The 25891-nt window shown below is 49.6% G+C and overlaps 2 protein-coding genes across 6 annotated transcripts in view; one reads left to right on the top strand and one right to left on the bottom strand.

Annotated features, from left to right (window-relative positions):
* SAMD4B (sterile alpha motif domain containing 4B) overlaps positions 1–18084 on the bottom strand; it is a 31789-nt gene extending 13705 nt beyond the window's left edge. Inside the window, exons 1-2 of the mRNA XM_027855236.1 lie at positions 17996–18084; positions 5164–5556 (exon numbers count right to left, since the gene is read on the bottom strand). Of these exons, the coding sequence (XP_027711037.1) occupies positions 5164–5359 (196 nt within the window). The 5' untranslated portion in view covers positions 5360–5556; positions 17996–18084. The remainder of the gene's footprint in view (positions 1–5163; positions 5557–17995) is intronic.
* Positions 18085–18356: 272 nt separating this feature from the next.
* Positions 18357–23212, top strand: GMFG (glia maturation factor gamma). 5 transcript variants are annotated; one of them, XM_027855244.1, is made up of 8 exons: positions 18357–18532; positions 19930–19987; positions 21610–21706; positions 21894–21943; positions 22045–22094; positions 22255–22337; positions 22556–22629; positions 23044–23212. In XM_027855244.1, the coding sequence occupies exons 1-8, from the start codon at positions 18372–18374 to the stop codon at positions 23113–23115; spliced, it is 645 nt and encodes a 214-aa protein (XP_027711045.1). In that variant the 5' UTR covers positions 18357–18371; the 3' UTR covers positions 23116–23212. The 5 variants fall into 5 exon arrangements, with proteins under 5 accessions (XP_027711045.1, XP_027711044.1, XP_027711046.1 ...); XM_027855243.1 differs by having other exon boundaries at positions 19924–19987; XM_027855245.1 differs by lacking the exons at positions 18357–18532; positions 19930–19987 and adding an exon at positions 20554–20661.
* The last annotated feature ends 2679 nt before the right edge of the window (positions 23213–25891 follow it).

Here is a 25891-nt window from a genome sequence, read left to right as displayed (position 1 = left end):
GGCAACAAGTTAGTAAGAAAACCCTGCCCAAATGAAGCATGTGCTTCAATGAGGGACCTTGTTCTGCTCCGGAGAAAGGGAAGAGTTGTTTCTGATGCACAGAGTCTAGCCTTGAGGGTGGGACCCGACACTGAGTTGGCAGATGCCTAAGAAACAGTGAGATGGTGGTGGAACTACTCCAAGGAACTTGGATTAGGCCCCTAAAGAAGCAGCCCCCACTGAGACTATGAATAAAAGGTGGGAATCTGTCCTTGACAGGGTCATCTATACAAAACTAGGCATTCAGGAGAGTTTATAATAAATACATGTGAATTGAAAATTTCAAGGGGCTGTCCACAGTGGTGGAGGCTAACAAAAGAGAGGAAGAGGGGGCAATGTATTCTGGGATCTCACCCATTATTCTGAGGGACCGCCCCCACCCATCCCAGAAAAAAGCAAATCTTGTTTGTGGGAGTCTGTGGAGATACACCATGTTTAGCCTAGCCCTTGCCCCATACTGGGAAGGGAGAAAAGCCCACTTGGATCTCTCCCACAGATTTGTGATGGTGGTGCAAGGGAATCTCACAGGAAATTATTTTACCAAAACCAGATGTGACTGTGGGCCTCTAAGCCAGAGACACAGCAAGCAACTCTGACCCCAAGGGTATGGAGGGAGGAGGGGAGGATGATGCACTCTGTTCTGTCCCCATCCCTCACTAAGCCACAAACCTGTTCTTGGCAGCCACTATTTATGATGAAGGGGGTGGGGGCATGACTTGGATAGGGAGAAGGGCTGGTCCTGGCAGGGGTGGTGAGTGGGCAGGCCCCATACGGAGGTGGGAACAGCAAGGGGAGGGCCAACTAGAGCTAAGTAGGGCACGACCCTGAGGCTTGGCAGCTTTCAGGGGCCAAATCTATCTTTGAGGCGTGGATGAGGCCAAACCCTTTTTTATATCCCTTACTGTTGCAATCACGTTGGGCAGCTGCCAAAGGGGCTGAGGTTTGGCTGAGAACTGCCCATTCCCCACGCTCTAGCCATGGCTGTTTTGGGGGGGAAGAGGGAGGAGTGAAGGGAAATAGACCAGGAGGGAGGCTCACATTTTTGTATAATGAACTGGACTGAAGGAACTCATGAAAGAACAGCATTGCTGGGCTCACTCTGACAGAGAAAAAGGGGAAAGATGAGGTTTTCCCAAGCTCCACCCCAGGGTGGTATGGTGTACGTGTGGGGGTGATGATTTGGACTGGGATCAGGTCTCTGATCTGGTGACTCAGTGTCCCCTTCCTGACCTCAGTTTCCCCACCCAAATTGAGCCAGGCAGGGCAGGAAGGAAGGCAAGCAGAATAACTCTAACCTTGAGGTTAGTTTGTTTCTTTGTTTTTTTTTGGGGGGGGGGGAGATGGTCTCTGATTCACAGAACTCAACAGGCAGGAGGAATGCTGGCAGTGTTGCTCAGGGAGCTTCAGGGACAAGAAATGGAGGCCAGTTCATCTGTCCCCAGGCTCCTCCCCCATACTGGAGCCAGGGACATCCCCATCCTAGCCTGCCTGCCTCTGCCTCCAAGGAGGCCTAAACTGATGTCACTTATTCACAGTTGGAAAGCAGCAGAGAAGACAGAATGGTTGTAAGGAGAAGGAAAAGGGAGGATGAAACCATTAATTCCCAGGTCCTCAGACCATCTGCACCTTCCCACCCCCTGATCTTGAGATATCTCCATGAAGATGCTATGAATCCAGCTCTCATTCCCAGGGCAAAAAAAGGGCAGTTGGCTGAAATCTCCTCGGATCCTTAGGTGAAAGGGACAGTACTGCCTCTTCCCCTGGCACCCCTAGAGCTGGGTAGAGTCTGTGAAGCTGCCTTTGTGGGAACCCTCCCTTCCAGGCAGTAAGTATAGCTCCTGCTCCAAAGTCTCAAACAGATAGATCCAGATAGGTCTTTACCTTTAGTCTAACCAAGGGGTTCTTAGCCTGAAGTCTATGAACTGTTTTTGTTTTTTTTTTTAACACTGGATAACTATATTTCAATATAACTGGTTACCTTTGTAATCCTATGGATTTTATATTATTCTCAGAGGTTGCTGATGGTGCAGCGGACAGAGCATTGGGCTTGGAGTCAGGAAAACCTGGGTTCAAATCCAGTTCTGGACACTTCCTAGCTGTGACCCTGGGGAAGTCATTTCATCTCTGCCTGCCTCAGTTTCCTCCTCTGTAAAATGGGGCTAATAATTGCTCCTACCTCCTAAGGTTGTTGCAGGATCAAATGAAATAAATATTTGTAAAGCTCTTAGCAAAGTGCTTGGCACACAGTAGGTGCCATATAAACGCTTACTCCTTTCCCCTTCCATTCCCCTCCCCCATTGAACAACATGTTTCTGATAAGGGAGCCACAGGGTTCCAGAAACTGCCAAAGGCGGCCCCTCAACACAAAGAAGGTTGAGGACACCTGGTCTAATAATGGTAATGTCCTACATCCCTGAACGGATCACACAATGCCCACTTCCCTCCTGCAGAGGAGGCACCCTGGATTCTGCCCAATGTGCCCTCTGACCCTGCCAGGGGAATTTCAGCCCCAATTCGGGGGGCGGGGGGGGTCCTTTGTCTGAGGAAGAATGCCCCAGGTGAGGTGTACCAAAGGCACATTCCACATTTTGACCTCCTAGGTGAAATCCATGGGAGGTGGGGGTGGGTCTGCAAACTCATGGACTCCAACAAGTAATTCCTCAGTGCCTGTGATGGCCCAGCACCATGCTAGCTGCCATGGGAAACACATGAAAGGGTCATGGGATTCCTGCCTTTCAGCCCGAGGGCTAAAGGCTAGGAATCCAGGGGAAGGACAGAGTTTCATTTGTCTCCTCGGGTTGACATTCCAGGCCCTCCAACAATCTGATTATCCACTCAGACTTCCCTTGCTCCCTATGGGCAACTTTTGTCCAGGCCACACTCCCTGGCTCAGACGATGGCCACCCCGGCCTCTTCCAGGCTCTTCCTTCGTCTTTGTCCTTCCTGGACCAACCCAGCCCCTAACAGGCACTCTGCTCTTCACCGCACAAGTGCTAAGTGAAAGTATCACTTCTCTGGCCTTTGACTAATCACACAGGTCAGTCTCTGCTACCTTTTTATGAAGAAGTCCTGGCTTTCCAATGATGTATCATTCCTTTTATTCTCCCCAATATCTCAAATCATTCTTTGCATCCCACAGGCACTCAGGTAAGTTAGGAGAATGTAAAAGATGACATGCCCCTTCCCTATGCCCCCTAGATTCTCTGCTCCCCAATTCCCAAAGAAACCCCAGGAGGAGGTTCTATTGTTGTTCAGTTGTTTCAGTCGTGTCTGACTCTTCCTGACCCTGTTCGGGGTTTTCTTGGCAGAGATACTGGAGTGGCTTGCCATGTCCTTCTCCAACTCATTTTACAGATGAGGAAACTGAGGCAAAGAGGGTGAAGTGACTTGCCCAGGGTCACACACCTGGTAAGTGTCTGAGGCCAGATTTGAACTCAGGAAGAGGAGTGCTCCTGACTCCAGGCCTGGGCTCTATCCACTGCTCTGCAGGGTAAGCTGACAACGACAGAGAGCTCTGAGTCTCACAAAGTGCTTCACACCCAGTATCCCCTCTGATGCCTACAAGCACCCTGGTATGGAGACACTTCATGTATCATCATCATCCTCATTTTGTTACTGATGTGGAAACAGAGAGGCTGAATGCTTTAGCTAACGTAGCAGGGGCAGGATTCTAATTCAGAGCACTCCCAAGTCCAGCCCTCTCTCCTTGTCTCCAGACCTGGCTCTTGGGCTATCTGGGCACCTCCCTCCTCATCAAAGTCAGAAGCTACACTGGTCTGACTGGGGTCTTCCCTCTCCAAAAACCACTCATTAAATAGCCCAAACACCCCAGCATCCAGAGCCCAGTGAGAGGTGTGTGGTGGTAGGGAACAAAGGGAAACAGAGAAAGGGCAGGATAAGAGGAGAGCTATGAGCTCCTCAGAACATCAGACCTTCCTGGAGTCATGGAGGGTTCACCAGCTTCAATTTTTAGACTAAGTAGGACCAGGTGGAAAGAGGAAGAGCCACTCACTTTAGGCTACCCCCCCACCCAGGTCAGAATGACCAGGTGGTGTCCACAGTCACCTCATCAGGTAAAGTTCTTTCTCCTCCACCCCTACTACTTTCTCATGACCACAAGTAAATCTCCACTGATACCCAGCCTCTATATGGGCCTAAGCCTAGGAGCCAGTACCCCTTTGGGCTCAGCATTCCAATCTCCCTCAACCTCCGGTCCTAGCTGGTAGAGCCCCTGGGCAGGGCACCTCACTGGTAGCTTAGAAGTCCATCCGAGAATGCCCTTTGGTTGAGTACCCAGCCTGGAGGCACAAACCTACTCCCTGTCCTAGCCATCCTCTTCACAAGTTACGTGACAGACCCCAATGTCTATCTCCCTCATCAATTCCTATACCCCTCCCTAGCAATGACCTTTAACTCTGCAGTCTAAGAGGCCTTATCCTCTCAGTACATCCCTACAAGCTCATCTTAGTGACCACGACACAGTCCTTCCCTAAGCAGTCGAGGGATCCTACATTTTCCGTTTGGCTTTTCCCGTCTTCCTTAATGTGTACCAGTGGCACGGGAAAAAGGAATCAAATCTCACCTGTCACATAGGACCCTGCGCGACCAGAACAAGTTACCTAAACAAACTGGACCTTTGTCTCCTCATCTGTAACGGGAGGGTTTGGACCAGATGGTGGCCAAGATCTGTTGGAGTTCTGAAGCCTCTTATTCCCTTTTGTGGTGACGGGCCCATGCTTTATTTCCACCTACCCTGATGGTGAGTTTCCTGAAGGCAGGGATTGTCTATCTATCCTAGAAATCCCAATCAGGGCCTAGGATGAAGGCTTACCGAATGGAGGCACTTAATGTGGATTTAACTGAACTGCACTGAGTAGAAGAGGACTCAGTCTGCTTCCAGGATATGGCAGGGCACAAACACAGCTTCCCTCTCCTAGGCTTTCACAGTACATTCAAGGTTCAAGACCTTTTTTATGACTATGTTAACTTGACACACAACATGAAAACCCTAGGAATAGAAGAGAGTACAAGGCTGATCTCAAAGAAGCTCTCTGACTCTCTGGCTTCCTTTCCCCAACCCCCAGGTCTGTGTAGGGCCTTGGTCTGAGGGGGGAGCAGACTCACCAGCACTATTGGCCTCTGACTCCAGAAGATGGATATCGTTACAGTCTGCCAAGGAGTGCTCCAGGCAAAGCTGCAGGAATCGGGCCTGAGTTCGGGTGACCCGCTTCAGCAATGACAACAAGGCTACTGTTTGCTCACACTCATTCCAGCCCTTGAACCAGCCAGCGAGGATGCCAACCTGGTCTCGGAACATCATGGTGCCGTGGCCAGGGCCTGGGCTTGGCACCGGCAGAGGCCGGGGGTGGGGGAATGGTGGGGCAGGGCAATGCTGTCACATGGTCTCGGCTCCAGAATCCTGTTGTCTCTCCCCGGGGGGATCAGGGTGCTTAGAAAATCCCGGGAGGGGCAGCGGGGGCAGAGGCCTGTTCACATCAGGGAGGTCTCCATGAGCTCCTAGAAGAAAAAAAAGAGGGGTATTAGACACAGTCCAAGGGCTTAGGAGGCCTCGGTATCTTCACTGCATACAGAGCTAAATCAGCAGCTGAGCTTCTGGGAAGAAAAGAATGTGGGGACGGATGTCCCTTTAACTCTGTCCCCAGATCCCCTGGGCCAGAAAGCAGATTTAACCATGCTATCCAAGACTGCTAAATGAGAATGTTGACTGACTCATTCACATCTCTGAAGAACTAAGCTTAAACTGCAGTAAGAGATTTGGTTTGACTGAATGAAGAACTTTCAGAAAGTGCTGGCTGTCCAGAAGGGGAGAAATGCCAGAGTACTCCACAAGGAAGCTGGCCATCCGAGTTCTAGCCTCTCCGGCCCACAAGTGACTTGTTTTGCAACCTTGGGTGTATTACTTCCCTAACCGCCTGGGTTTTAGCTGCCTCATCTGTGGAAGGGTAATAATGACCTAAACTGCATGAAGGAGGCAATATCTTTAGACTCCTTTTGGCTCAAATACTATCTATGAATGGTCTAATCCTATGATGAGAGCCTCTGAAAGGCCACTCAATAGAGGTCCTGAAAAACATGAGAGCTACGTGTCTATCTCAGAACTAGCTAGATGCACTCCTGTCCCAGGGCAAGGGGACAGGCTCAATGATCTCTTCAGGGCACTTTACGAAAAGGCATCTTATGCCCTTGTAAAATATTCTTTCCTGCCAGATACAGGCCACTCTCGGAGGCTGATGGGTAGAGAGACTTATAACTCCCTTCAGGGGTGAGTGCACTTCCCTGACCTTTAGATTTTAGGCAGGGAAGGCAGAAGGAAACAAGCATTTATTAAGTACCTACTATGTGCCAGGCATTATGCCAAGTGCTTTACAAACATTATTTCGTTTGAGCCTCACAACAACTCTGCAAGTCAAGTGCTGTTATTATATCCACTGTAGAGTTGAGGAAATTGAGGAACAGAGAGGTTAAGTGACTTGCCCAGGGTCACAAATCTAGGAAGCTTCTGAGGCCAGATCTGAACTCAGGTCTTCTTGACTCCAGATTGGAAACTGTGATAATCTGCGCAGATTAGAAAGTCCCAGGGCTTCTACAAATACCTGGACTGTCACACAGGATCCTTCCTAATAAAAAGATTCACTGGCTATTTGGTCTAATGAGCAGCTGAAATAAAGGCCCCGGTACAACACCCAAGTGATCACCCAGCCTTAGAGGACTCCCAGTGCTCTAAGGGAGTTGTCCCTACCTCCTGCCCATAGGAACAGACCTCACTCAGCCCTCCGAGGCCAAGCAGGACAAGGCTAAACCCTATTCCAAATGAGAGGCCCACCTGACAATAACCGATATGCCCCCAAATCTTCTCTTCCCTAGAATTTCTTCAACTGGCCACAGGGCCTGAAATCACGGCCTGCCATCTCTCCCCACAGCCTCCTCACATCTGCTTCCTGGGATCCCGCTCTTCTTTCAAAGCTTGGCCCAAGCACCACCTTCTATATGAGGTCTTTCCTAAATTCTGCCATCCCCTCCCATCCTGCCTTGTATAAATTTTATATTTATTCTCTCTATGCCCTTGCTGAATCCCGATAGAATGTTGACCCCTTGTTAGCAGAGATCAGTCACTTCAGTCTGTGCAGGGGCATCCCCAGCACCTGGCACAGTCCCTGGCCCACTGTAAGAAATCTGTGATACTTGATGGATTGGCAGAAGATCAAAGGGGCCAAGAACTAGATAGTCCTGGGTCCCCTGCTGACTGAAGGCTGGAGTCAGAAAGGCTAACACAAACCTCACTGAGCTTGACGTGCCTGGCAAGGAACCCAATAGTCGTCACAGCTTACCTTAGGAAGCTGGTTTCTACAGGTGGGGAGAGGAAATTGCCTTGTAGCTCTTCAGCATAGAACAGTGTGATCTAACTAGTAAATACTCCTAATACCCCTGAGGGGGTGGGGGTGGGTGCAATTCTTTGCTTATTTACTAAGGTTGATTTGGGGAAAGCCAGGGCTTTAAGCAGTACAGTCAGAAAGACCCAGATTCAAATTCCCCTGCTCACTATGTGACCAGGAGCAAGTCACTTGACTCTCATTTTTCTTATCTATAAAATGGGGACAGCAATACCTGTAATATCTACTTCACAGCATTGTTGTAAGAAAGCTAAAGCACTTCACAAAATAAAACACCACATAAATATCAATTACTAGGGTACCACAACAGGCATGGCAGAAGTATCCTGAGAAAAGGAAAGGTGAATCTAGAAACCTTGTGAGACACAGTTGAGAAAACTGGAGAAAGTTTTTAAAAAGAGGGAAGAAACTGACACGATTACTGTCAGTTCAAATATCTGTCTTTGACTATCTGAAGGATTTTCATGAATAAAGAACAAATTTGTTTGGCTCCATGAGCAGAAAACCCACTGGACAGAAGTGAGAGGCTTCATGTAGGAATGGGAAAAGGAGGAAGCTTCCCCTTCCAGCTCTCTGCCACAAACACCTATAACCTTGGGGAAAGCCTGTTCCTCCCCCTAGGCCTGTTTCCCCATCTATAAAATGAGGGGCCTGGACTAGATGATTTTGAGGAGTAATGTTACAGTCACATCTGGGGCATGGCTAGGCCCAGTCCAGCTCTTTTTGCTATCCCCAATAAGGCCAGAAAGTCTCTCCAATAGTTATGGAAAACAGGAGAAATAGAGGAAGGATTAGCTGAGAGGGGTCTAGAATCCTGCAAGAGGGCCTGCGGGTCATCTACAAATAGTAAGGCTTTGGGGAAAAGAAGAATGGTTTTTAAAGCAGCACCACTGAGACTTCATCCAAAGAAGAAATTTATAGCTGTTTTGAGAAGTTGAGGGCTGTTTAGATGTCTGGAATGTGACTGAATAATGAGGGGCCCTCAGCTATTTGGGGGATTCATGTCCCAGCCATACCCTGATCCCTGCCCAGACCTAGTTAGGGTGCTGCCATGGGGAGGGACAGCCTCTTTGGCTGTTGGACGAAAGCAGATCTGCCTCAGACTCACACAAGGCTGCTCTGGGGATGCCCAGCCACAACAGGGAACCCTGTATGTCACAGATGAACAGGTACCATGGGGAATCCTTGGGGTAAAAGTCCTCTCCAGAGAATTCAGCAAGCTCTCCACTAACATTTGAGGGAAAACAAGGAGCTTGAGACTTGGAAAGTACCTGTTAATCCCAAAGGTGAAAAACAGAGGGGAGGGTTCATCCAGGAAATCACCTAGTCAGACCAACAAGTGATCCTGGGAGATGTTACCCAGTTGATTTTTTCTTCATAACTCCTAGAGAAAAGACAAGAAGGACCTGTTCCAAGAGGAGAACAGGCCAAAGAGGATCCTGAGTGCTACTCATTTTCTTGCAAACCCTTCCTGGCTCCTACTGAGAATATCATACCCCATGTATGCCAACAACACCTAGACAAACAAGGTGGCACTGATGACTCCTCTCACCCTTACATCACCCTGGGCATGCCTACTGCACAAAAGAGGTAGTAACAGGCCAGGAACATGAAGGCAACTGCCCATCCTAACAGGAGAAAGCAATCATCAAGTGAATGGCAAAGCCAAGGAAACAGCTTCAGGTCTTGAGATGGACTGAAATGCGATTTTTTGCAAGGCATTCCTAAAAGGCACAGACTCATTCCATGAGAAAAGGGAAGACCTTGCTACAGGAATGGTGATTATCATGAGGGTAAGAAACAAGAGATGGCCAGAGCTTCCTGGAAAATGACCAGAGCACAGAAATTCCTTGGAAATTCTCAAAGCAGAAAGCAAATGAGCTGCTGGGTTCCTTGTGTCTCCTTCAACAGCTCTTCTTCTGTGTCCTACCCTCCAACTACAAATGACTTCTAACGTTTTGTGCTTCATACTCTGCTCATCTCTATCAGACCTTTGCTCTTTTGGAAAGCTCATTCCTTCCTGTGGCCCGAACTACCTCCTTTATGCGGATGTCCCCTCTGCCTTCCAACTCTCTCTCCAACCCTTGTATTTCCAGATGCCTGCTAGCGGAACATATCGTCTGCACCTTAATCTTAAGATGTCAGTCAATAAACATTTATTAGGCACCTACTCTACGTCCAGCACCAGGCTAAGGACATGTCTAACAATACATATCACCTTATTCTCAAACTGGCTCATCCACCTGACATCTCTGTTTCTGTCTCAGTGGTATCATCATTTTCCCTATCACCCAGACTTGGAATTTCCAATTCACTTTGAGGCGTATCTTGCTGGTTCTCCCCAGCTTTCTGGTTGGTCTCCTCCTGTTCCAGCCCATCCCCAACTCAGTCGCCAAAGAGATCATCCTAAAGTACAAGTCTGTCCATGGCACCCTGTTCCACAACCCCCCCCCCCGCCCCAGACGTTCAAGAACTTCCAGTTGGATCCCTATTACTTCCAGGATCAAATACAGAATCCTCTGCTTGGCATCCAAAGCCCTTGATAACCTAAGGGGTTATCCTACAGTTGCAGACTTTTTATAATATGCTCCTTCGATCCAATGAACCCGGCCTCTTGGCTACTGCCTGAACAAGAGCCTTCATCTCCAGACTCTGGTTTTCACTGGCTGGCCCTGGAATTCTCTCCTTCCTTACCACTACCTCCTGGTTTCCTCTGAGGCTCAGCTAAAATCCTCCCTTTTTCAAGAAGTCTTTCCCATCCCCCTTAATACCGGCGCCTTCTGACATCATTGCCAATTTAGCCGCAAATGTCTCATTGGTACATGGCTGTCTGCATGTTGTCCAGGAATTGGCTGGAGCTAACGTGACCATGAAAGCCAATTATTACATTTTCAGTGTGAGCATTTACACTTTGGAATCAACAAACACTGAAAATCATGGCTTAATTGTTTTTTTAATTGTCTAGACTTAAGAAAATGATAAGAGAAAACATTAATAATATAGTTTAAATTGAAAATGGTGTGTGGCCTAGGTGGCGCAGTGCATAGAGCTCCAGCTTTGGGGTCAGGAGGACCTGAGTTCAAATATGGCCTCAGACACTTAACTAGCTGTGTGACCCTGGGCAAGTCACTTTAACCCCGACTGCCTCACCAAAAAAAAAAAAAAAAAGGAAAAGAAAAGAAAATTGTGTGCGGCTCCTATCTTCTCCCTCCTCAACAGTTGTCCCATTCGATTGAAAGCTCCTTGAGAGGAGGCACTGTTTTTGCTTTTCTCTGAATCTCAAAGGCAGAGTGCCTGGTACCAATCAATGCCTGTTGATGTAAATAGTCCTGTTGTATCCTGCTCTGATTAGAATACATTTGGAGTCCACATAGTCCTCAGTTCTCACTTCACACAAATTTGACTTCATATAAGGAATTCTGAAAGAAATCTGCATTCCAGAAAAAACAGAACAAAACAAAAACAAAAAACACCCTATGTTAACTTTACTTTACAGTACTGTGCCTGTGCTCTCTTTCTCTCTCCTTGCTCCTGCCTCTTGGCTCTGCACTCTATGGCCTCCCCCCTCCAAAAACCCAAAAATAAACCCCTCTAAGTGAAAGCAGTAGAGACTGCCACCACTACTGCTGCCATGGTGAATCTGGGGCTTGGCCTAAGACCTCTGGCCCAAGAGAGGGCACCTCTGCTCTGCCTACCCACTCAAGGCTCTGTTTTCTGTCTGTCAGCTCTCAGGTACCGTGTGTCTTCTCCTGTCTGTGTCTGTGTCTGTCCCCCCGTAAGTTCTTCCTCTCAGTTCAGACCACGCCCAGACGTGGCTGGTCCCAGCCTCCACGTGCTGCCCCTCTTGCTCCCTTTTCTCTGTCCCTAACCTCCGAGTGTCCTTGAACCATGTGCCAGCTCGCTTCCTCCATGGGTGCACTGTCCCCTTTCTGCTTCGCTCCCTTCCCCCTCCACGTCTGCAGGCAAATTCACATCACACAAAAATCACTTTACATAGAGGTCTGCGGAACAGTCCACTTACATAAAGTGAGAACCATCTGTTTTGTGTTTAGTTTGGTCACTTTTAAGAAGGAAACTGACAAACTGGAGCATGTCCAGAGAACATAAGACCATGACATATCAGGATGAGTGAAAGGACTCATGATTTTTAGCTACAGAAGAGAAGATGGAAGGAGGAAAAGCTAGCTGTCCTCAGATTTGAAGGCTTCTTCTATGGAAGGGTCTTCCTATCTCTGTATCTTTGTCACTGCCCTGCCGGCCCCTAGGATGGAGAATTAGGAGCAATGGGTAAAGTTGCACAGAGAGAGAGAGAGTTTTAATGTGTGGAAAAACTACCTAATGATTAACACTGTCCAGAAATGGAATGGGCTTCCTCCGTAAATAGGAAATTCCTCATCACTGCAATCTTCAGAGGCTGAATGATGGCTAGTTAGGGATGTTGTGGAGGGGATTTTTGTTAAGTAGATATTGGATCAGAGGAACTCTGAGTCCACGATCCACTTGTTATCTGACTTCTCTCTCCCTGGAACCCCACATCCATTCATCATAATGACTCTCTCTTCATCATGTCCCTTAAGCTCCCCCTCTGGCCCCAAGACCACGTCCTTAGCCCCTCACACCTAGCCTACTCCAACAGCCTCCCAGCTGGTATAAACAACTCCATTTTCTTCCTCCTCCAAACCACAGGACACTTTGCTGCTGGAGTGATCTTTCTAAAACATCATTTTCCTTGTGTGACTCCCCTGTCCCAAATACAAAATGGCTTACTACTGCCTAAAAGATAAATTCTCTATTGTTCTCCTAACCCAAACCTACCTCGTCTCCATTGCTGCAGCCAAACTGGTCGGTCCACTGACTCCCCCCACCTAGAACCCACCTCACAAAGTGCCACCTCTGGCCCTCTGCTCACAGTAGGCCCCTTGCCCAGCTGGAATCCTCTTTCCTTCAGAGTTTACCTGACTGCTGCTCATTCTAATCCCACCTCCTCCATAAAACCTTCAGTGACCACAGGGATCTCATTTTCCTCTGAATGTCTATAGCACTCACATGGTCTGTACCACTCATCTTTCATTTCAGAATAAACCACCATATACTGTTATTTTATGGCCGTGTGTTGTCTCACTATGTAACGCAAGCCCCCTGAAGACAGGTACTACGTCATACTTGTCTTCACAGCTCACTCAGGCCTGAGATGAATACCAACAATGGATGAGGGCACTCTTTCTTCCTCAACCCTCTATCCCCTCGCCTAAGGTTCACCCTCCAAATGATATTTCTACTGTTCACCACCTCCACCCCTGGAATGTTTCCTACTAAAATGACATCAAGACATGTTTCTTCTGAGCCCAGAATCTGTCCAGTGCCAGCCTAGTCTCAATTCAACTTTTCTATCCTCTGTATACCAGTGGTGTCAAACTCAAATAGAAATGAGAGGCTGCTTAGAAAACCACAAATTCACATTATCTATATTGTATTGTACTCTTCTTTCTTTTGTTACATGTGTCCCAATAATATTTTAATTTGGTTTGGTCTACACAAGTGTTTCCTGGACTTCCTGACCTCTTATGGTCCCCACCATAAGTCTGACACCTCTGCTCGATACTGTTTTGTACGTAACTCAACCTCAGCAAGACCCCAATGCACAGAAACCTGAGAGTTAAAAAAACAAAACACCTCATTCCACCTCCAGAGATCTTACTATACTCCTTCCACTACTCTAAGCCCCAGTGATTATACTGACAGAATGTCAGAGCTAGATGGTCTGAAAAATCACTGAGTCCAACCTAAGAGCAAGGAGAGAAAGGTCTGAGCACCAGGAATGCTGGCCGTGAACGCTGCTCCCACAACAAAACTGGACTCTTCGTTCATCTCTTCTATAAGCCTGGAGAAAATGCTATGATGGTTCAATCAATCAAGTTAGTCAACATACAGTTAACAATTTTCATCATTCCGTCTGATCTCACAGCAGCCTTGTGGCTGTGGGTCCTACAGATATTATTTCCCCAATTTAAGAGGAAAGGTATCAGGGTCAAAAAGGTTAAGTTGGAAGGCAGCATGGTATAGTGAAAAGAGGGCTGGATTTAGTCCAAAGACCTGGGTTCAGATTCCAGTTGAGTCATTTAACTTACTGGCTCTCCCCATCTGTAAAATGAGGCAGCTGGACTAGAAGTCCCCTGAAGATCCTTCTGGTCTTACTTCTATGCTCCCATGATTTGAAGCACAACCTCCTCCTTCCAACCAATCACTCAGAGGTTGTCCTGATTTTCAACTGGGAATATCCTAGGAAGCCCTTTTGCTCACTGACACTGCAGGGTGGTTGGAAAGGAAAGAGTTATGATCTATTCCTATAGTTCAGAAAGACAAACGAATAATAACCATGTACTGATCAGCTCCAGATTTCCAGCTCTACTCAGTTCAACCAATAGGTTGAGACTAATGGACATTGATGGAGGTCTTGGCAAGACAGGGTCTTCAGCCAAACTAAATAGTACAATCACTACTAAGGACAGCCTTTCTCCTATTCATTCCCCTTCGGAAGGTAAAAGACATCTACTTTTCTTATTTAAAGTAACAATTTGCATAGGCTGTAAAAGACCCATGGACATACTTCTTATCAACTGACTAGGGAGCTCTAAGCATTGTACATGCCTCCCTATTCAACAGGAACGTTCAGAAGGGATTCTTTCAGAGGGAGGGAAAGAAAATCAGGCACAGAAAGGGGAAGGAAGGGAAGCCAGGGCATACAAAGAACCTAAAGAAATTAGGTACCCCGCCTATTGTGATTCCTGATTAAGAATCACTGGTTGGAAGGTCATCCAGTCCAATGCCTGTGGAATGAGAAATCAACTAATGACTCTAGTGCTTAAAAAGACAACTGACAGGATGAGGAAGAAAGGCTCCAGACGCTGGGCAGTGAGGAGGCGAAAGGACAGGGGAAGGGATGAAAAAGACCCTCTTTCTTCCTTCCCAGTAGTACTCTATCCCACTAGGATGAGAATGATTCTAATTCTGGAGAAAAGTTGGCAGGGTAGGAAGTTTAGGATACAATAACGGATGTCAAGGAAAAGTACCTGCCCAGGTTAGAGTGCATAGAGACTTTGGGGTTCATTTCTGGATAGCACATTTTGGCAAGGATACTATCACACTGGAGAAGTAGCAAGGTAAAATAGGATAGATCCAGAGTCTTGAAATCATCTCAGAGGAGGAATGACTGAAAAAAACGCGAGGTATTTAGACCCACGGAGAGAAGATTTAGGCGATATCCTTATTGATGTCTTTAAATACCCAAAAACCTATCACACAGAAATGGAAGCCAACTGATTCTCTTGCTTCCTCAGGGCAGATATGAGCCCAGTGACTGGAGACCAAAAGGAAGCAGGCTTCTGCTCAAGCAAAGCAACCATCAGAAGTCTCATCAGGCCAGGAGCTCCTCATTCTGTGCTATGTTCAAGCAGGGGCTGGGTGGTCCATGTCAGACAACAGGTAGAGGCAATCCTTACACTGGACTAGGTGATCTCTCAAATCCCTTTCCAATGTGGAGGCCCAGGGGTCTGCCTGACTTGGCCTACACTGGCCTAACTACCAAGCAGGAGAGGAGGACGACATCCTACTAGATTGCAGATAGTTGAACAGGAATGATAAAAAGAAGAGGGGGCCAAGGAAGCAGAGAGGATAGGCCTCTGTCCAAAGGCAGGGAGCACCTGGCTTCCATGGGCAGAACAGTGTGGCAGAGAAAAAAGAGAGTTAATGGTTCTAGGAGGTAAGAACACAGAAGAGAATAAGACCTGTTAAAGTGTTGGAGAGGGGCTGTTGGAAGGAAGGAGAAATCTGAGAAAAAAGACTTTAAGGAGGGAGAGGATATATACAGAAAGGGGAACAGGGCTGCACCCACGCCAGGGAAGGGCCTTTAGAAAAAGCTGTGGGAGTCCAAAGGGGTGAAGCGTAGAACAGAATTCAATGGGTTAAGAAATCAAGGTGATGAGGGAAGGCAAAGGTATGGAAGTGGTGAATAATTTTAAGGGAAGAGTAAAGAATGAAGAGAAGATTAGTTCTGGGAAACAGTCAAGGGAAGGGGTGGGGTGAGGAAAGAAGACCTGATGGAGACCTGAGAGTTGGAACAGCCTAGAATGTTCATAAATCTTTTTTTGTGTCATGTCTGGTAAAGTCTGTGGACTCCTTCAGGATGGTATCAAATGGATAAAATACACAGGATTCAAAGCAAACCAATTATGTTGAAATATAGTTACCAAATATTGGGGGGGGGCGTGAAGGGAAGTTCATGAACATCACTTTAAGAATCCCTGGTCTGAAGGGAGGCCTCTCTAGGAGACCCAATAGGGGCAGAAGAGATGGGAAGAAGAGACGGCTAGTGGTATCTGATGGGAAGTGATAAAGAAATAGAGGTAAAAACTTCACCTTCCCACATCCCTCCATTCCCTCCCTCTCTGTCCCCCTAAGTTAGGCCTTCAAAAATTCCTGCCCAGACTACTGAGTCTTCATTAAACTCCCAGTTTCCAGTCTCTTCTTCCTCCAAGCTATCTTCACACTGTTGCCAAAACAATCTTAAAGCCTAGTTCTGACCACCTCTCTGACCAAAAACCCTTCCTGGGGTCCCACATCCCCAGGATAAATTACAGACTCTTTAGGTTGGTACTGAAATATCTCATAATCTGGCTCCCATCTACCTTTCCAACATTATTTCCTAATACTCCAATTCACTCAATCTATCCTCCAGCCAAACTGGACTATGAGCCATTCCCCAAACTCAGTACCTGCATCAGCTATTCCTCATGCCTAGAATGCCATCCTTCCTCATACCCATGTCTGCAGCTTTGTCTTCCATTTAGCCTCAGCTGCTCTCTTCTAGGAAGCCTTCCTTGATTTCACCTCCTTGTAAGCATGTATTCCTCCCTCCTTGGACCATGCCAATGTGGGTACCTGTCCACAATGGGTATCACTCCATTAGAATGAAAGCTCCTTGAGGCTAAAAGCTATCTCTCCTCTCTTTCTCCAGGGTCTCTCCAAGTGCTTTGCCCATCATCAGTGCCTAATAAATGTTTGCTGAATTCAAGGGAGGAGGAGTGAGAGGCAAGACCAGAGGTGGAATCCTGACCTTGAGGGGGAGACAGACAGGAGCACAAGGAAAGGAGGCCAAAAGGTTCTGAAGCAGAGAAGAGGTTAAAGGGCTTGGGAGGGAGAGATGGACACTAATGGGCTGTCCTGGGTTGAAGGGAGCTAAGTAAAGACACAATCTCTTGAGTCTCTTAGGAAAGAGTAGTCTGGGGGTGGCAGTGTCTTTGTAAGGCTTCTGGGGTGAAGGATGCTCAGTATGGAATGAGTTTGTCAGGGAGGGAGAGTGGGGGACTGACGATGGAGGAAGGATGTCTCTGAGTTGGGAAGGGTCCTTATAAGAAGAATGGGAAGCAGGTATCTGCACTGGTGGGGGCAAGGAGGCAAAGGAACAAGCACACTGACACCAAACGAGGGCTTTGGGGAGCTCTCTGAAGGCGGAGTCTGGTAAAAGGGACTCTTGAGGAGCTCTGAAAGTTCCATGGACCAGAGGATATTCTCTGAGCAAGGAAGGTGACTAGAGGAAGGGAAATGATAGTGGTTAGGGCATCCCTCTGAGGAAAGAATTTTAGGGTTCCCCTGATGGAGGAAGGGAACAGAAGATGCACTTTGAAGAGGAAGAACCTGAAGAAAGATAAAGGACCTGGTAGACCCTCCAGAGGTGAAATGGGGGCAGGCTGAAGGATATCTCTAAGAGAATGGGGGTTCTGCAGGACCCTCTGAAGGAGGAACAGAGACAACCTGAGGGACATTACTAAGGTGAGTGTGAGGACAAGCTGAGGAGATCACTGAGGGGAGAGGAGGGCTTGTAAGGAACCTCTGAAGGAGGAATAAGTATAGGCTGAGGGTTATTACTAAAAGGAATGGGGGGCCTGTAGGAACCTCTAAAAGGGAAGTAAGGACAGGCTGAGGGGCATTACTAAAAGGAGTGGGGGGCCTGTAGGAACCTCTAAAAGGGAAATAAGGACAAGCTAAGGGGCATTACTAAAAGGAGTTGGGGGCCTGTAGGAACTTCTAAAAGGGAAATAAGGACAGGCTGAAGAGCATTACTGAAAGGAGGCCTGTAGGACGTTCTGAAGGGGGACCAGAGACTAGCTGAGGGGGATCACTGAGGGGAGTGGGGGGCCCTTTGGGATCCTCTGAAGGGGGAATGGGGACAGGCTGAAAGGACTTCTAGGGAGGTGGGGGCCTCTCGGGGGAGGGCCGAGGGGTCCTTCTGGGGGGCGGGGTCTGGCCCCGCGGCCCGATGGCCGGGGTCCCCGAGGGGCGGGGCCGCGCGGCTGGGAGGGGGGGGGTCGAGCTAGCGCCGCGCACGCGCGCGGGGGGGCGGGGCCGGGCGGCCTCGCGCCTCTCCCTCCCTCCTCTCCGGAGCTGCGCCGCGGTGAGGGGAGGGTGGATAGCTGCCCGTCTGTCCCTCCCTTCCTCCCGCCCGTCCCCCGAAGTGGAGAGGCCTCTTCAGGTCACCCGGCACTTACCGCCTCCGGCTCGCGCCACCGCCGCCCTCACTCGCCTTGCTCTCTCCGCCTTCCCTCCCTCGCTCCTCACACCGACCGACGCCGTCGCCGCCGCTGCCGCCGTCGTCGCCGCCGCCACGCTGCGTCACCGCGCCGCTGCGTCACCCCTCCTCCCTCTCCGCCCTGCTCGCGCCGTCGCTCCGCCCTCACCACCGCCTTCGGCCTGGCGCACCAGTTCATTGGACAGCCCTCCGCGGACGGACAGCCCGTTAGCCAATGGGTGCTGCAGAGGTCGGAAGCCGAGAGAGGGTGAGGAGAGGAACGCCACCGGGTTAGCTGAAGCGCCGGCTGGGAAGGGCCCGCCCCCAGATCCGGACTAGGATTGGCTGGACGTCGCATGATTGGCAGACCGAGACCAGGAGAGGAGGAGGATTGGGGGAAGAAGAGAGAGGGAGTCAGGACCGCGCTGTCTGGAGCGTTGCCATGCCAACGGGCCGGGCTGTCCTGGGTTTCTGGCCTCCGCCCTGCAGGAGGTCCCTTCAGATCGACGCTTCCCCGGTCGGCTCTGCACCCCACATTCCATCTTCTGGACTCTCCTCTCTCCAATATTCCCTTCCCCTTTATTAGGTCCCTCTCCCCTCATGTTTTCTCCTCTTTCAGCAGGTCTCCCTCCTCCGCACAGACCCTGCCCCTTCAGCCGGCCCCCTTCCCTTACAGACCCTCCCCCTTCAGCCGGCTCCCTCCTCCCCAGACCCTCCCTCTTCAGCTGGGGCCCCCTCGCCCTCCACATCTCTTCCCAGTTCTGTCACTCTCACGCTGTAACGAAATCACTTCCCTACTCTGGGTCCCCGTTTCCTCATCAGTAAAATGAAACCTTTGAACTTCTGAGGTCACTTCTAGGAACAAATCTATGATTTTATAATCCCTTCCTTAAGCCCTCAACCCCTTTTCCCAAATCCATCTACACCCCTCCTAGTCCTCGGTCTCATACCCTTCCCCACATCGCTGTCTCTCTGTCTTTTCATTCCTTCTCTTCCCAAATGCTCCCATATATCTCCCCCTCTTATCTCCTCCCCTAAATCCCTTCAGCCTCATCACACTCATCTATCCTCCCTCCTCATCTCCTAAATCCCCCGAATCTCCCCTACATCCCTCTCTTCTAAAATCCTTGCCCCTCATCTGTTCCCCCTTCCCTTTCCAACCTCCCTTCTTCCATACCTCCCTTCTCCAAACTCCTTTTCCATAAATCCCCTCCCTTCCAGACTCCAGCCTACAATTCTCTCCCTCTAAACCTCCCCTCAAAAATCTCTCCAAGCCCTCCTCTCCTCAAGTACCTTCCTTCCAAATCCTCATTCCCTACATCCAGCTCCCAGAAATTCTTTCCTCCTTCATCTCCTCCAAACTCCATCTTCAAATCTCCTCTCCAGAGTCTCTCCCTCAAACCTCTCCCCAATTCTCCCTCCTTCCAAAACTCTTCTCCTTCATATCTCCACTTCCAGAATTCTCAGTCCCTTCTCCCTATACCTCTGCCCAAGTTTCTGTCTGTAAGTCTGGGCCTCAAATCTTCTCCTGAGAATCCCGTTGAATTCTTGTCCGTCCCAAATCCCCAACCATCATCTCATACATTTTCTTCTCCTCCCATATCATCTCCACACTACCCAATCTCCAAATCTTCTTTTAAATACTCCTTCCTCAAAACCTCTGCCTCATTGTCCATCTTTCCATCTTCCCCTTAAACTAGTTCTTATCCACATGACACCTGCAATCCGGATCCTTTTTCCCCAGACCCCTTCTCCCTCCCATACCCATAAAACCCTTTGCAGCCCTCCCAATGCCTTGTCCTGTATCCATGCCTCCTTTCATCAGCTCTCTATAGAGCTGCCTCTTTCCCCAGCCTTCTCTCCCTACCTAACTTAGAAGCACCTCTTAATTTAAACATCCTTTTTAAGATGCAGGGATATTGGAGGAAAGGAAGCAGAATTCAAGTGTGTGTTTCAAGAAATAGGAGACAAGGTGAAGGAAGTGGGGAGGGGGTGGACAGCAAGCGTTCCTAATGTACTTGTACAGAGGAATTGGCCGAGTTCTAGTGACAACTCTGCCTGTGACTTACTCTAGGACCTGGCCTAAATTTCTCAGGCCTTTAGTTTCCGTTTATGTAGACTGAGAAAGTTGAAGTCCACGGTCCCTTCTTAACTCTAGAATTGTGTTCCAGAAAGCATCTGTCACAAGGCTTCTTCACATTTTGTGTGTGTGTCCTAGACCACTGCTCAGAATCATGTTTTTAAATTATAACATGAAATAGGATTTTAAAAAAAGCAATTATATTGAAATAAAAGTGTAATTTTTTTCCACCCAAGTTCCCAGACTCCCTGTCCATTACCCCAAGTTAAGAACCCTTTGATTTTGAGGCTGGAAGAGTCGATGGATCTGGGAGGCCTTCCTGGAGGAGGTCAGAACAGATCAGGCATTAGGGGCCTGAAGATGAGTGTAGAAGTTTGGGGGTGGGGAGAAAGTAGGGGAAGAGGAAGTATGACAGGGCTTAAGGGAAGAGGAGGGGCTCAGGCAACAGTTACCCCAGGACTGATATAAACAGGATGTGGTATCAGAGCAGACCTTCCCCCCTACCCAGAAGACAGGAATCAACCCAAGGGAGACATCCTTGGGAGCTATGGTCAGAGTATTTGGGGGTAGGGGGAACAAGATGGGGAGGGGAAGGTCTGAGAAGGCCTGGGGACAGGGGTGAGGGAAAGACAGGACTAGGGGACTAAGGAGACAGAAATTGGGACAGAGCTATGGGGCTGGAGAAAAACAGAAGAGGCCAAAGATAATGAAGGGGACAGGCAAGGAAGACAGAGGGAGACAGGGTTGGTGGAGGGGAAGCAGGAGAGAGCTCTAGAACTCTGGACAGGGCCGAGGGACTGGAGAAACAGAAAGGGGAGACAGAGATGAGAAGGAAAGGAATGGGGAGCCAGGGAGACCAGGATGGGGACAGGGGTTGAGGAGAAATACAAAAGGCAAAAGAAGATAGAGTAGGCAAGGAAGGAGAGAGAGAGAGGAGGGAGAGAGAGAGAGGGAGAGAGCACTCTGGACAGGGCTGAGGGATTGGAGAGGCAGATGAGGAGAAGGAAGGGGATGGAGTGGGAGGGGCGGGCTACGAAGGGAGACAGACAGGAAGGCTAGAGAAAGGAAGGACTTCTTAGATTACAGAAAACCAGGAGCTAATCTGGGACATTATGGGGAGACTGGGGGCAATAAAAGTATGGGATGAGGGGTGAGGCGGCCGAGGGAGATAGACATCAAGCCATGAGCCCTGCACTTGCCTTCTTCCCACCCCTGAGACCCATAGGCTACAAGAAGGACTCCTGAAGGTTTGGGTCCAGCCTCTTCCCTCTCTCTTTTCTTTCTCTGGATTTCTGAATTCCATTTGGGACCCTGGAGACCTTAGAGGGTTCAATTCCTGGTTCCTCTCCAGGGTTGCCACCTCGTCCTCAATGAGTAGAAGGAGAAAGTAACCCCCTGGTAAAAGTCCACAGGGTACCCTCTCGGCCCTGGGATAGCAGGTCACCTTGGTCACCAGCTGCCTCCCTCCCACCTGGCGCCCCAGCTCCCTTCACTGTTGTTCATTCTGAATGCAGGCAGACTCTTTGGTGGTCTGTGAGGTGGACCCAGAGCTGAAAGAGAAACTCCGAAAGTTCCGCTTCCGGAAAGACACAAGCAACGCGGCCATCATCAGTGAGTGGTCCCCCTACCCTGGGGGATTTTGATGTCATGCCTCCCAGCCTCCCTATGGAAGAAAGGAGGAATCCAGGGGTAGCCTGCCCTCCACAAAATTGGCGGCAGGAACCTGTAGAGGGCTTGGGGGTCCTGGGGAGGTGGGGAGTCTAATTGTTTTTCTGTCCCTCCCCTGGTATTCCCCCAGTGAAAGTGGACAAAGACCGGCAACTAGTCGTGATGGAGGAAGAATTTCAGGTGACAGGTGGAGGGTGTGATGGGGGAAGGCCTGGGGCTGGGGCCATGGAGGGAGCCCCACTCCTCCACCAATTCACTCCCATCTTCCTTGCTATCCATAGAATATTTCACCTGAGGAGCTGAGGAATGAGCTGCCTGAGAGACAGCCCAGGTATCCACAGGAGCTAGCCACCGTTACCCCCCCCCCACTACCTTGGAAGAAACCAGTCTTGAGGGGTGGATCAGGCATGGGGAGGAACAAGAAGATTGAGGTGCCGAGGGGCTCAGGCTTCACCTTCAGAGCTCTGTCTCAGGATTTTCCCTACCCTCAGGTTTATAGTCTACAGTTACAAATGGCTCCATGAGGATGGACGGGTCTCTTTTCCACTCTGCCTCATCTTCTCCAGTCCTGTAGGTAAGACCTCCTCTCCTGATCCCCATACCCAGTCTTGGGGAGCATGCAGGACCCCAACACTGAACCTACCAATCCACCCATCCCTCCCCCTAATCCATGGCCAACGTGGGTCCTGATCCTTATAATCCTGCCCCGGGGGTCTTCTCCCTAGTAATACCTTCTTCTTACCCAGCCATGTCCCTTCTTCCCACTAACCCCACGGTTTCCACCCTTACCAGGCTGTAAACCGGAACAGCAGATGATGTATGCAGGAAGCAAAAACCGACTGGTACAAACTGCTGAGCTCACCAAGGTCAGGAGGCTTGGGTTCCTGAAGGGGCTGGGGAGGGGGAGGTGTCCACAGGGTTTGGCCACCTGGGTCCTGAGAAGGCCAGGGTTTGGAGGGCCTTTGGGAACCCTGGAATCTCAGACTCTCAGAGACCTCACTAGTCTAGCCAAATGGTCATCCAGCTTAGCTTGAAGGCCCAAAGCAGGCAACTCACTACTACTCTTTGAGGCAGTTTAGAGGGTTCAGAAGGTTTCCTTTTGACCTCTTCGTGCTCTGGGATCTACTTTCTGGGGCTGGAGAACAAGGGTAACTCCTCTTCTACCTGAGGGCACTTGAGATACTTGAAGACAGATAGCTTGCTCCTCTGTCTTTTCTCTGGTTGCCTGGGTCCCTGACATATTTCCCAATCTCCAATCCATTCTCTTTGTCTCTCATTAGGTGTTTGAGATCCGTACCACAGATGACCTGACAGAGGCTTGGCTTCAGGAGAAATTGTCCTTCTTCCGTTAGATGGGGGCATCTGGAGATGTCCAAGGATCCGGAGGCAGGACACCTGGGTGCTGGGAAATTACATACCCTCTGACAAAATAAACTAGTGAAACCTGGACTGACCTTAGTGGTTATGACTCCACCCATGCAGCCTCTGCAGGGCTCCATGTGGTCAGCAGAGGGCAGTCAGCCATCACAGAAGTGGGAGGCTGAATGCAGGCCATCCGGGTCCCACTCTGGAGAGGCATAGGGAAAGGATACCAGGTTCCCTGAAAGGGTAGAGGGCTGAATGATGGGACGCCTGAGTCCCTAAAAGGGCGGGGGTCAGGGGTACAGGAAAGGTCTCTCCTGGTAGGGAGAACTAAGAGGCAGAACGCCTGGGTTCCACAGAGAAGGAGGTTGTAGGAACGAGACACCCATCCTGGCGAGAGAGGGGCACAGGCAGTCCCTATATTCTTGAAAGAGCCTGCCAGTCATTTTAAACCTTTCCTTTTCCTCCAGGGAAGGGGTCAGTATGGGAACCAATGCTTAGAGAAAGATCTTGGGGAGATATTTAACAAGACTCAAAATTGGCTGTTTGAGAAAGGGAGGATAGCCACATGGAAGTGCTTCCTGGGTTCTAACCACTCTCCTTGGTGTTGGGGTCAGTTCTATTCCCTCCTTTCATGGCTCCACTATATTGTGGGCTGGGGGGGCCTCAAGAAGGGAGACAAGAAGAACCTGGATACAAGAGAGCACCAGCCAGGCCTGTGCCTCACCCCCCTCAGAGAGCAAGGTGTGCCCTGGTCCAGAGCAGATGTTTCTTCTGCTCAGGCTGAGGCCATGTTTCCATGGCAACCAGTTACCATCCCCAGGTCTCCAGGCCAGAGAACTGTGTCTCCAACCTCCAGATGAGGGGACTCCACCCCAGGGCTCAGGGGGCAAGAAAGGAGCTCCCCAATTAATTTTCTCTGTTTCTGTTAGGGTTGTGGGGGTCCCCTATAAACCTGCCTGTCCCCAATCACCGGAAGCAGAGCCCCCAATTCTTGATCACTGGGGTCAAGCAGAGCTCTCCCCATTCCCCTCCAAAGGTGTCCCCCATCCCTACCTCACACACCTGGGGCTCCTTCCTTCCTCTCTTGGTATAGAGGGTTCTTATGACCTCTATTATTCCTCAGACTTGGGGGTGGGGGGCAGGCAGAGAGGAAGCACCCGCCCACCAGACAGCGGGGCTTGTCAATCTGGGAATTAGCATGCAAAAGAGGAGGTGGTGGCAGGAGGAGATTAAAGCAGTAAAGTCACCAAACAATTTAATGTAATTGCTTCAGGGAGTGGGGAATAAGAGGGAGGGGGAGGGACTGATCTTCCAAGATTACCCACCAACCCTATCTGAAAGGAGGATTTGGGGTCCAAGTGGACCCCATGAGAAAGGGGCCTGGAAAGCCACAGTTGGGGAAGAGAGAGCAAAAGGATCCCTGTGTTTCCCTTCTCTGAGTCCTGGTCTCTAGGGCCAGGAAAGCCCCTCCTCCTCTTCCTCCTTCATTCCCAGGTTACTTGAAGGGAAGTGGCGGCCGTTGCCATGGTAACAATGACATAGTGACCTTGGGCCCCAGCCACCCCATCCACCATTGATTCTGAGGCTCCACAGTGGAGCAGAAGTTTCCAGGCTGGTCCTTCCCTTTCCCCCTTTGGGACGACTTCCCTGAACCCTTTTCCCTTCCTCTCCCATTTCATCCCCACAGCCTACAGCAAAGAGTGAGAGAGATTAGAATGGAGATGTTAGTGCTAGGACTTTCTCCATAGTGTGGAAGTCTGGTGGTCTGGGTAGCACAGAGAAAGACTCAGTCATCCTCCCCTCCAATTCAGCTGAAACCTTTCCTGACCACTGGATGGACTCTTCAAGACTCACTAACTCTTCATTCACTGGGTCTCAGCTTCCTGGACCCCAAAATGGGCTGCTGGAAATAAGGCATCTCAAGTTCCCAGTGTGAACATTCCGTGATCCCCTACATTCCCTCTCTCCGCTTTGTTGTGGTGGGGGATGGGGGAGTGAGAGACTCCAATCGCCAGAGATGGAAGGGGTCAGGGCTTCCAGAGACAGGAGGTGTCCATGCGTTAATTAGTAATAAATACTACATAGGAATTATAAAGCCCCTGCCCTGCTCAAAGCGTAGATATGAAGGAGAGAAGGAACAAGCATTGTGGTTTGATTTCTTTGCCCCCAAGAGACCTTGGCAGAGCAACTTGTCCCCTTCAATGCAAAAGTTTCAATTAGAGATGGGTGTAAGGAAGGGGACCTGAACTGGACAGGGCCATCTGGATTGTAGAATAACCAATCAGAGTGGAAATTTCAGAGGCTTTTGTCCAATCTAGGTTGAGTAGAGTGGGATTCGGTTTGAAGAACGCCAGAAGGACCAGTTGGAGGAGGCATTGAGAATGCTTCTGTTCAACCAGGATTGTCCAGTATAGGGCAAAACTGGAAGATGTATAGACTGATGGATCAGACAAGGCCACTGGGAGGGTTTGGTGGAATCACTTTCCCTCTTTGCCTCTTAGCTCCCACCTCAGTTAAATGGATGGGTTGACCTAGGTGACCTAGCTCCCTTTTGGCTTAAAGGTATATTCCTATATTACTAATGTCCCTTCCAGCTTCAAATCCTGTGATTCTATCACATCAAGGACCAATGGACTTGTGGAGGAACCAGATGAAATGGGAGGTGGAGAGGATGTTGTGAAAGGCTTTTGGGTGATCAGGGATGCTGAGAAGCAGGCTGGGTCTGAAGGATTGTGGAAAGGCCTTGGAGAGGATGAGTGGGCT

This window comes from Vombatus ursinus, unplaced genomic scaffold (genome assembly GCF_900497805.2).
Source record: "Vombatus ursinus unplaced genomic scaffold, bare-nosed wombat genome assembly UNPS02010822.1, whole genome shotgun sequence".
Classification (NCBI taxonomy): Eukaryota; Metazoa; Chordata; class Mammalia; order Diprotodontia; family Vombatidae; genus Vombatus; species Vombatus ursinus.
This window is presented reverse-complemented; position numbering and strand designations above follow the sequence as displayed.

Excerpts from the sequence above, each read along its gene's own strand:
- GMFG (XM_027855243.1), top strand. The coding sequence starts at position 18,372 with ATGATTGGCAGACCGAGACCAGGAGAGGAGGAGGATTGGGGGAAGAAG. Across the intron at positions 21,707-21,893 it reads AAGCAACGCGGCCATCATCA|TGAAAGTGGACAAAGACCGG; the intron begins GTGAGTGGTCCC and ends GTATTCCCCCAG. Across the intron at positions 22,095-22,254 it reads CTGCCTGAGAGACAGCCCAG|GTTTATAGTCTACAGTTACA; the intron begins GTATCCACAGGA and ends CCCTACCCTCAG.